Source organism: Corvus hawaiiensis, chromosome 26 (assembly GCF_020740725.1).
Source record: "Corvus hawaiiensis isolate bCorHaw1 chromosome 26, bCorHaw1.pri.cur, whole genome shotgun sequence".
In the NCBI taxonomy this organism is placed as follows: domain Eukaryota; kingdom Metazoa; phylum Chordata; class Aves; order Passeriformes; family Corvidae; genus Corvus; species Corvus hawaiiensis.
The window spans coordinates 12,447,792-12,458,694 of NC_063238.1; the positions used below are offsets into that span (position 1 = coordinate 12,447,792).

General features: G+C 46.9%; 1 protein-coding gene across 1 annotated transcript; it reads right to left on the reverse strand.

Moving 5' to 3' along the window:
* Nucleotides 1-437: 437 nt before the first annotated feature.
* Nucleotides 438-8,473, reverse strand: RPL7 (ribosomal protein L7). The gene is made up of 7 exons (XM_048286947.1): nucleotides 8,370-8,473; nucleotides 7,151-7,253; nucleotides 6,230-6,396; nucleotides 5,440-5,577; nucleotides 4,969-5,078; nucleotides 3,644-3,854; nucleotides 438-502 (listed from the first exon to the last, which is right to left on the reverse strand). The coding sequence occupies exons 1-6, from the start codon at nucleotides 8,381-8,383 to the stop codon at nucleotides 3,646-3,648; spliced, it is 741 nt and encodes a 246-aa protein (XP_048142904.1). The 5' UTR covers nucleotides 8,384-8,473; the 3' UTR covers nucleotides 438-502; nucleotides 3,644-3,645.
* Nucleotides 8,474-10,903: the final 2,430 nt, after the last annotated feature.

Below are 10,903 nucleotides of genomic sequence, written 5' to 3' on the forward strand. Positions count from 1 at the left end.
CAATCTGGTTTAGTGAAAGGTGTCCACAGCAGGGGCATTGAAACTAGATTGTATCTTTAAGGTCCCTTCAAACTTAGGCCATTCTATGATTCTCTGATCTTAAGATGTTAAGAACAGATTTACACTTGCTGCTTCTTTACATAGATTCTCACAAAGCTTTCTGGTGCACTACAACTAATCAGGGACCCTGCCCTCTCAACAGCACACAGCTCAGTTTGTCATTTACTGCACGTTTTAATCACACCAAAAGTAACTGTTGCACCTCAAAACCTCATCTGTTACCTGCACAAAGCCTTCCAAATTTTCTTCCTCCAGATGAAGGTTAAGCAGTATCTACATACTGCTAATTCAAACTGTGGCTCCTTGAAACACGACTCCAAAGTGAACCTGGCAAACGCCGCCACTTCAGAAGAAAGAGACCAATCAAGACAACAGACTGTTTTGTGCAAGATTGTTTTATTAACAGACCAGTCTTTGAAATATTGCAGCTGGGCATCTTTACCTGCAAGGCAAAAAAGAAAAAGGTATCATTAGGCACATGTAGATCTGAAACAACTCTGGCCACATGAAAAAGTAATACATTTTCACAATTTGTAATTTGGGCTGAAAACACTCATTTTATTTCACTGGATTGAAGACTGCAATAGTCTTGCACACGATAACTAACTTCTACGTTAACATCTCTTCACTGAAAACACAGACTTTGAGTACCAGACCTAACAGGATAAGCATTTCTACCTTGAACTGTTGGTACCTACACTTGATATTTAAAGACATGCCAAGATATTGTACATATTCTACCTTTTGCTGCATTCTCATTTTAAGCACACTTCAGAGACTGTTTAGATACAAAAATGAAAGCAAAAAGCTGACTTGGGACCAGTTCCTGTAAAGTTTGCTCCAAAAATTAATCACATTCACTATGTTGCCAAAACTGAGTTGTCAACATTTGCTGTCTAGTACTATGCTCTTTCCTCCCAATCTATACAAAGGAATCAGTACTGGAAGTCTATTTCTTAAATTCATTTGAGACTATGACTTAAGTAGTAAAAAAATAAAGACAAATAGCAGGAAACTATCTACTTATAGCAAAGAGGAATACTGTTCTTCAGATACACAGCCCCCTCATCGTGACATTACCTGGAGAATACTGCCAGTATGTCACCTGATCTTACTACTCCAGTTTGGCCACAGCCTCAGTAGAAATTATACAACATTCTTCTATTTTCTATGTGTAGGCTACTTCTATTTTAAACATGCTCTCTGTCCACAACAGCAGGAAAAGAAAGTGGAAGAGATGAGAACAATCAATTTATCTCAGATTTAGTTATGTATGTTTGCAGAAAAAGTGTAAAAACTGCTTATAAGCATAAAATAAGAAACTGCAAGGTCACTTTCCAAATTAAAAGATGAAGTAAAGCTCTAATGTATGCCATTTACAAGGGATGCTGAGCTACAAGTCCAGTGAGAAACAAGAGCAACCAGATGAATTAATATCCCTTGTTTCTCTGCCAATATACCAACCTTCACAGGCATTTACAGTGACTGCAATAGCGAACTAGAAGCTTCCCTCCTGTAGGAAGGCTCCTGAAAACAAGACTACCAATATACACCTGACATTTGTGGATACAAAAATGCTGTTAGCAAGGAGTTTTCCTGCTTCTTTCTAAACCATGGGACACCATGGCTTGTGCAATTCTGTCAGGCTGAAGCCCTACCCACGCAGGGTTGGCCAGCATGTCAGCCCTGGCATTGCCTTCTGTTAGAAACCCTGGTAAATTGGTGTGGCTTCGAATGTGCAGAATGTAACATGGATGCACTCGAGCCTGAATTGCAGACCACAAGGTTTGCAAGAGTGAAAACAGAGCCACATTGCTCACCTCCTTCAGAAGTGAACAACCTAAGCGTTGGGTTAGACATTTAGCAGGGAAGATGGAGGAGAAAGATCTACACTGACAGAAAAGCTGCAGTGTGTTTCCATTAAAAACAGCATTATGCTCAGAAACCAGACAGGAGCATAAGGTCCTCCTCAGCCTTGGTTATGCACTAACTTCAAGGACACATCTGCCAGTACTGAACTTTCAAGTTTCTTCCAGCAAAACTTCTACAACAGTAGTGGGAGTAACTTAACATCACCCCAGGCACCAAACGTTACAGCAATTCTGCTTCTCAAAGTTACCAACATCTTCCCATAGCTGAGCTAAAAAGCTTTGCAAGAACACTGTCCTCAGTAAGGAACTATTCTCCTGAAGTTCAAATTTCCATGTGCCATGTAACCGGTGCTTTAAAACTCTGCTGACTTCACAGATGGGAAGTAACAGCACAAAATGCAAGGAGCTTGAACCGAGGAAATCAGCAGCCTACAAAAAAAGCTTCAATAAACACTGTCAATCAAATGGAAAGTATTTCCTAGATCTCCTTTAGCTCCTTGGACAGACAGCAGACCCAACGAGCTCAATTTGCTGTGCCTTGGCTTTAAGAATATTTTTAAAAGACTTGAGAAAAAAAAAAACAAAACAGCAAAACAAAGCAAGGTAAAACTTCCTTCCCTTCAAAAACTTTAATTTCTGAGAACTCATCCAAATGCAACTGCACCAGTTTTAAACTGTAAAGCCACAACACTACCCATTTTTTTTTTATGAATCCATCCCCTGAAGCTAGAAATTCAGAACTAAACTGCACATTTGATCTAAAGAAAAAACAGAACCCTACAAAAAACAACCAAACAACAAAACCCTACCCCACACATATCCCAACAAGCCAACCAAAAAAACCATTTTGACTTTGGAAGAATTAGTTTGAGGAAAATTTGGTCTTTGTTTGATGTCCTTTCCAAACACCCTAACACAATGAAGTTTTCTTAAATACCAGCATACCTGTCAAAGCAAAAAACATATTTACCCTTGACTGAAACTAAGATATGGACAACACTGAAGCTAGTTTAGTGTCTAAAAAGCAAAGGGAAGTACAAGAAATCTGAAAAAAGTGTTGGCTTTGAATGGCACAGACTTCTCACCAAAGCAGAAACAGGAGAGTGACAACAATAGATAAGACAGATTGTTTGGAGTAGGTCCTACCTTTAGGACTCAGCTGTCACTTCAATCACTTCAAGTGCTAATAAACCTTCTCATTTCTAAGGAATAGACTACTCAAATGGGCAAATCAAGTCTTTCAAAATTACCAACTTGGTCACCAGACATGAAAGCTTTAAATGAATCATTCTGAAGCTTGAACAAGCTGAAAATTTACACCAATCTTAATCCGGCTTTTCTAGAAAACTTGAAAAAACACCGTACTTGCAAACACAAGTTTTTGATGATACTAACAGGTCATTAATGAGGGTTGAAAGATTTAGCCAAGATCTCAAGGCTTCCCATCATAAAACCAAATAAGGCTTTAAAACAAGTTATTGGTAATGTTTGTATTTTCTAAACATTATCAGCTACAGAGACAATTCAACTTCCCAGATGTTTATGCTTTAGTAAGACTTCCAAAATAAAACCAGAACACTGTATTGTTCAAGTAGCTTTATACTGTAGGTACCACCCAAGAATGAGTGAGCATCTATTAAACTTGAATGTCTGACAAATAATGACAGCAGCCTGCAGAGCTGAACAGTTGATTGCTTTGGGCAATATCTCACCATTAGTTCATTCTCCTTATGAGTCTGTTGATCTGGTCTTCTCTGTTACCAGCATCCCCACCTTCCACAAAGTGGATAGTTTTCTTCTTCATTCCACCCCGAGGAGAGGATAACTTGAAGGGCCAAAGGAAGTTGTTCACAACTTTGAAGTTCTTGCCAACAGTGTAAATTTCATGGATCACATCTTCCATGCAGATGATGCCAAGCTTTCCTAAAATTCAGACATAGCTTTCAGAAAGACTACATAGGCACTGGTCAGTAACAAACTAAAAATTATCACGTTGTTACTGTCATGCCTACTTATTTTGACAAACTTCAGGAAGTCAGAAAGCACTCACTTTGTCATGAAACTGAATGGCTGACTTTTCCAATTAAAATGGATTAGCTGCAGCCAAGTCAACATGTAATTGGCACATTTGGCAAGAGGCATCAGTTTCAACTGTTAAAATATTTGCTGCTGGCGGTGAGGAACAACAAAAAACCCACACTTAGTGAATCTTAGGAAAACAGACTGCTCTTTGGAGAAAAGTTTGATTAAATACACCTAAACCATAGCTATGTGTAACTCAGGGAAACTCACTATTAAGTTAGGCTGCTGAATAATGCTACAGCATGCTTCCTTAATGCCCTTCCAGAGTCTTCAGCAACATGTTACAAGTTAACTCTCATAAAATAGAGTTCTAAAAAGAGATTACAACAGAATATAGATACCTTTAGAATCTGTTTATCTATTGCACAGGAAAAGAAACACGCCTTATCTGAAGAAAAATGCAAATCAAGTGCCAAAAAAGGGAGAGACTTAAGTGATCACTTTCACTCATTCTGGCATGACTGCAAAAGAAGGGAGCTTCCTAGAGCAGCCCATATCCCAACAACTGTTTACCATGCTTTGTTTTTTACTGAATACACTGATTACTTTTACTACCTACTTCTTCCTTCAGTAAGTTTAAAAAGTCTGTTTACCAGATCACAAAAGTCAAAGATACAATGTCTCTAAGTTTGAAAGCTCAGAGCCATGATGACTGTTTCATATTACAGCACACTGTCATTACTCAAAGATCTACTGACCCCTTAAAGGTCAAGAAGTTTACATTTAACTTCACACATTTAAAAGGCTAAAATTTGATTATTTACACCTGTTTTCAATACTTTATGATGGAAGTTACTCCCAGCTTGCTTTGTATTAAGCAATTAAGACAGAAGTAGAGATCATAACCTAACACCAGCGTACTCCAGTGACACATAAGGACAGTCGTCCAGCTCAGCACTGCATTGATCACCCCAAGGCAACCAGCTGGCTTCCTGTTTTGCTCAGCAGAATTTACCAAGGCGTTTCTGGATCAGGCGGTTGTCAGTCAGAGCAATGCGCTGCTTGTTGATCTTGCCGTAACCACGCTTGTAGATCAGTTCATGCACAGACTTGAGGTTGGGGTAACTGAAACAGTCACGTTCAAAAAAAGAATTGTAAGTCTCTGCAAGCCACATTTCAAGTTAATGTTAACCTCCCTGATTTGGACTTCCATACCAAACAACTAAAGATCATTTCAGCATGTCACAAATGTAAATACAAAAGCAACAGAGAAGCAAATCTCGCACCAAGTTCCCAAGAACACCAGTATGAGAGTGCAATCATATCTAGCAGCCATTACCTTTAAAGCACTGCCTTAAAGACACTTTCAATGCAAAGACAGGAAAGCACACAGAAGATAAAAAAGCTGTGCAAGTCTAGCATAGCAAAATGCAAAAGCCGCTCAATACTTGCACCCTGATTAGGTACAACTGAGCCTTTCACTCACCCCCAGGCAATGTAGGGTTCAACAATCCGCAACATGTTGATAGAGGCTTTGTTGAGTTTTACAAAGGTGCCGTTAAAAATCTGCCGCAGGCGAAGAAGCTGCAGAACCTTGCGGACCTTTGGGCTGACACCATTGGTACTGGAGAAGAAAGGGAAAGTGCCTGAATCATCAACACCCCATAAACACTAGGTATCAGGTTAAAAAAAAGGCCCCAAAATACAATAGTACTGTTCCCACATGAAAATATATTTTGTGAATTACACAAAGCAAGCTTAGTAAATTAACTTACTATCACTACATATTTCAGTGTGAAGTTAAAACATCTATTTCCATGAAAAGAATTGAAATAAGTATTACACTGGAACAATTGAGAACTACCCTTGTGCTGTCATGAATGTAATCCTTCCAACCACACCTTTTTTTAGTTCCCTGTAACACTTTACCAGAATAGAACAAAACAAACACTTGAAGGAAAACTCAGCAGAATGTTTGGGAATAGGGGCATATAATTTTATCAAGTTAAAGTTGAGAAAGAATAACTGTCTGCATGTACTTGCAGCCTTGTCTTCTTAAAAGCAGAGATTCCTAAAGACAGTAGACAGCAAAATGATTTAGTCCTTAATTAAACACACCTCTGGGGCATATACAGCATCTACCAACAACTTCTCAAGCCACTGGTAGGAGGCTTTATCTTGGTAAAGTATTTAAGCCCTCCAAACAGAGAGGTACCAGGAAAGCCAACTTCAGTGCTTTTGAATATAAACCTGCTTACATCTGTATCCGACCTTACCCTCTTATCCTGATCACAAATGCCAGTTTCGGCTCAGCTGGGACGTAGTAATTGCCAGCTTTCCGGGCCATCCTGGCCATACGGATCTCCTGCCTGTACATGTGCCTGTACTCCTTGTGGTAAGCCTGGGCTCTTGCATAGATGAGCTTCCTTTGTGCCTTGCGGTACTGCAATAAATTGGAAATCGTTTGAAGTTAGATAATTCCTTTTAACACATTAAAATCACCTTCAAGTAACATGCCATGTTCTAGAACTTCCCACAAGTAACACAGATCAGTATCACACAGCTCAGAACAGCCCTCAGTGATGCTCCAGAGAACCTGGCAGGCTGTTATACAGCAAACAATATTATTATTCCTGACTCTTCACCAGAACTGTGGTGATAAAGAGTAATAAGCACAAACTGAAAGAGGGGAAATTTAAGTTAGATATAAGGAAGAAATTCTTTATTGCGAGGGTGGTGAGACACTGGAACGGGCTGCCCTGGGAGGCTGTGGATGGGCCAGCACCAACAGTGTTCAAAGCCAGGTTGGATTGGATATTTGAGCAACCTGGTCTAGTGGAGATGTCCCTGTCCATAGCAGGGAGGGTTGGAACTAGATGATCTTTAGGGTCCCTTCCAACCCCTTACAGTTCTAGGATTCTCTGATCATACATCAAGCTCCCCCTCACAAAGGCTATTATAACCTCTTGCCCTGAACAAGACTAACTTCAATGTTACAGACAGCGGTACACTTTACCTTTAACTCTGCCCAAACTTTGTTATCAGCCACTAAAAGTATATTTTAATCCAACAATTAAGAAAATACCAACATGCTGGTCTCAACACTGTGAACTTCTGTACTGCACCACATCAGCAGTAGCAGCAGCTGCTACTGCAGCAGCACAGCAATTTGAGTCAAAGGATCAGAGAATATTCACCTTTTTTATAGCCAAAATCTTCTTCTGACGTTTGGCTTTCATAACCGCATAGGCCTGCCGCTTCTTCAGCAGGCTCTCGGGCACAGAGGGCACCTTCTTTACTCTAAATGAAAACACAAATAAAAACTTTTAGTTGGTAGAAAAGAACTAAAAGAAGTTACATATGACAAACATCAAAACTCTCAGAAACACATGTGCAGGCCTCAGTGCCTTGAGCCACTTCACTGTGTCTTCCTCATCCCCACTGTTCCTAGGCCTAGAACAGTGTCCCAGGACAGTTCCCTGGGACTGAACTGGGTGATGTTCTAGTTCAGAACCTGCACTGTCCACATTTTCCAGACAAGGAAGCCTGACAGACCAACCAGAGCTGCACTAAGTCATAACTACCAAGACTGGTCCTACTTTGCTACAATTGATAATAAAACAAAGTCATTTCAAAATAACTTCTCTCTGACCAATGAACATTTCAACAGGTGCTTGAAGAGGAAAAGCTAATTTGGTAGTACTGTGAAATTTATTTCACAGGACTCTCAGCTTGCCCAGATTATCACAGAACGGGTCAGGGTTGGAAGGGACCACAGCAGATCATCTGGTCCAGCCTCCCTGCTCAAGCAGGGTCATGCCAGAGTACAGGACACTGGATTGCATCCGGATGGGTTTTGAACATCTCCAGTCAGGACGACTCCACAACCTCTCTGGGCAACCTGCTCCAGTGTGTGGTCACCCGTACGGCAAAGAAGTTCCTCCTCAACTTCGGGCGAATTGCCTGTATATTAGTTCCTGCCCCGTTCCCTCTTGTCCTGCAGATTTTTAACTTTTACACGCGACAGAACTTGTCAGAACAGCGTTTATAGAGCCATAATCATCCTGGCGAGCGCCTACACCAGCCCGGCCGGCAACCACTCCCTGCTGTAATCCCAACACAGCCCTGTCCGCCCGCCCAGCCAGGAGGAACTAGCCGCCCCGGCCCCACATGCCCGGCGGCGACGGCGCTCGGGGCCCGATCCCCCTCCCCATCCCGCCAAGGGCCGGCGGCCGCAGCCGCCGCCTGCGGAAGGGCCGAGCCGGTGGCGGCTCCATCTCCACCGCGCGGTCCCTCCCCTCCCACCGCTCCCAGCCCCGACGGAGGCGCGGCGGCCCCGGGGACGGTGTGGGCAGGGCTCGGGCGGCGCGGCTGCCACGGATGGCGGCGGATAGCAGCGGGCGGGACGAGACTCACTCCTTGTCCGCCATGGTCAGCGCCGGAAGAGAGGGGCGTGCGCGTGCGCGGCGCACTCTTAGCTCATTCGCCCGCGCAGGCGAGGCCCTGCCCGCCGGCAGGACCCCAGGTTTGGAAGTCCGCCGTTGTGCCTGACCGCCGTGCGAGCGCCGAGGTGGCCGGCGAGTGCCTGAGGTAAAAGCGTCCGGGAACTGCTTCCGCCCGGCGGGGCCGGAGCCGGCTGTGTCCCGGGATCGGCTGTGTCCCGGGATCGGCTGTGTCCCGGGATCGGCTGTGTCCCGAGCAGTGGCTGTGTGCCGGGACCGGCTGTGTGCCGGGCAGTGGCTGTGTGCCAGGCAGTGGCTGTGTCCCGAGCAGTGGCTGTGTGCCGGGACCGGCTGTGTCCCGGGATCGGCTGTGTGCCGGGACCGGCTGTGTCCCGAGCAGTGGCTGTGTCCCGGGATTGGCTGTGTCCCGAGCAGTTGCTGTGTGCCGGGCAGTGGCTGTGTCCCGAGCACCGGCTGTGTCCCGAGCACCGGCTGTGTCCCGAGCACCAGCTGTGTCCCGGGGACCGGCTGTGTCCCGGGATCGGCTGCGTCCCGAGCACTGGCTGTGTGCCGGGCAGTGGCTGTGTCCCGGGACCGGCTGTATCCCGAGCACCGGCTGTGTCCTGGGACCGGCTGTATCCCGAGCACTGGCTGTGTGCCGGGCAGTGGCTCTGTCCCGGGGCCGGCTGCGTCCCGGGCCGGGCGGGAACCGCTCCGCCGCCAGACCCGGCGCTCCCGGCAGGAGGCTGAGAACGAGGTCTGCGGTGGTGGGGCTGCCAGGTTGTCTTGCATGAGGCAGGATTTCCCCTATTCCAGCCTTAAACCCCGTCGTTAATGCCTACGGGACGCCACCTCCCGCCCGCGCTCAGTACCGCGGCGGGGATGGAGGCTGAGAGGGGGGAATGCTGCTCCCGCCGCCCCCGGCCCGGTTACATCCCCGGCCGCCTGCCGGGTCAGGGAAGCGGGGTCCCGCTGGCATCCGCACTCCTCCGGTTCAGGACCGAAGCGCTTTCCGCAGGAGTGCCAGAGATCACGGAGGTGTTTCCGTCCCTGCGGCTGGAGGGAGCCCCGCCGGAGGAGCACGGCTGTTGGCCGTGCCGACCACTGCGCCCGCAGGATCGTTCACCTGGACGCACGGGGAAGTGGGAACCACGGGCTCCGTTTGTGCCGAGATGTGCTTTCATTAGGTTGGGCATCTTTTCGGCTCGCCACACGGAATCAATAACTGCACTGTGGAGAATGGAGGGCGGCTCGGGAAGCAGCGCTGCCCAGCACAGCAGCTTGGAAGGCTGCTTAAGGTTGTGGCTCGTAAGTCTGATCCTGTGCGCGCCTACCTGTGCTCCTAAAATCACCCAGGTAGACACCGGCACATCATTACACACGTACGGGAGCAAGAGAAATTAGTGGAACTCTGAGCAGCAAAGGACTGTCCGGTGTAAAAAGCCGTGTAGACAGCAGGGCTGGGGATAAAGAATGCCAAGCTCTGTGTTTTTATTTGTTGCCAATCAACAGCACACAGAGGTGTCGGACGGCACTTGCACCTGAGAAGGCTATTGAGTGCTTTAGATCCTAGTTACAGGTGTATCAGTGTTCATTTATTCACAACATTGTTATTTTATGCTAATACAGATGTTTGTATCACTTGATGTCTTTAGCAGTATTATAAAAGGGGGGATTAAAATCAGCACGCAAGAACACTTGCAATATCTACTGAAGAAAGAGGTTGTCTGCACTTTCTTCCAAAACTTTTGAACTCGAATTTCTGCTCAATTCGAGAGGCAGCGTTCACAAACAAAGTTCCAAGAACTTTTCTGTAAACTGGCGGCGACACAGGGAAGAAAGCGCAGCGTCGTGCACTTAAGGCACACGGTTGCAGGCGGGCAGAGGCAGTAGGATAAATCCTGCACACCCACGTTTGGGAAATCGCAAGGGCACGCTCTGGTCCTCCTCCTCTGGAACTGGCAAATGCCCTGGAGCGGGATGCTCCGGCGCCGGGTGGCCGCAGGGTGCTCAGCTACAGGGAGCGGCCGCTGTTACCGCACAGAAGAAAACACTTTCCGTGTGCTGGCACCTGTGAGCTCCTATTTTAGTCAGTGGCGGGTGAGATATCAGTGACCTCTGTACCTCGTTGACAGACCAAGAAACCATCGGGGTTTTCTTCAGCGGTTTCTCACGGCTCAGCAGAGGAAGCCCAGGCAGGCGGGTATCGGTCATCCTGCAGGGACCCGGCGGCTCCTGTGCGCTTCCAGCTTCCCTGCGTCTCTAGCCACGAGCACGAACCTTTAGCGCCCGTGCGCGTTCCTCTAACCCGTGCTGCGGCACCGCACCCGAGATGGCGCTCCGGCGGGGCGCGGCGCACCCCGGGACTTGTAGTCCGTACGCCGGGGGCGGGCTGGGGCGGGTTGGAGCCGCCGGGAGCCGCCGGGCCGCCCGCCCCGAGCAGCGCGAAACACCGGCCCCGTTCCCGTCGGGGACCTCCCCCGGCGGTGGGGCGGAGCGCGGCGGGGG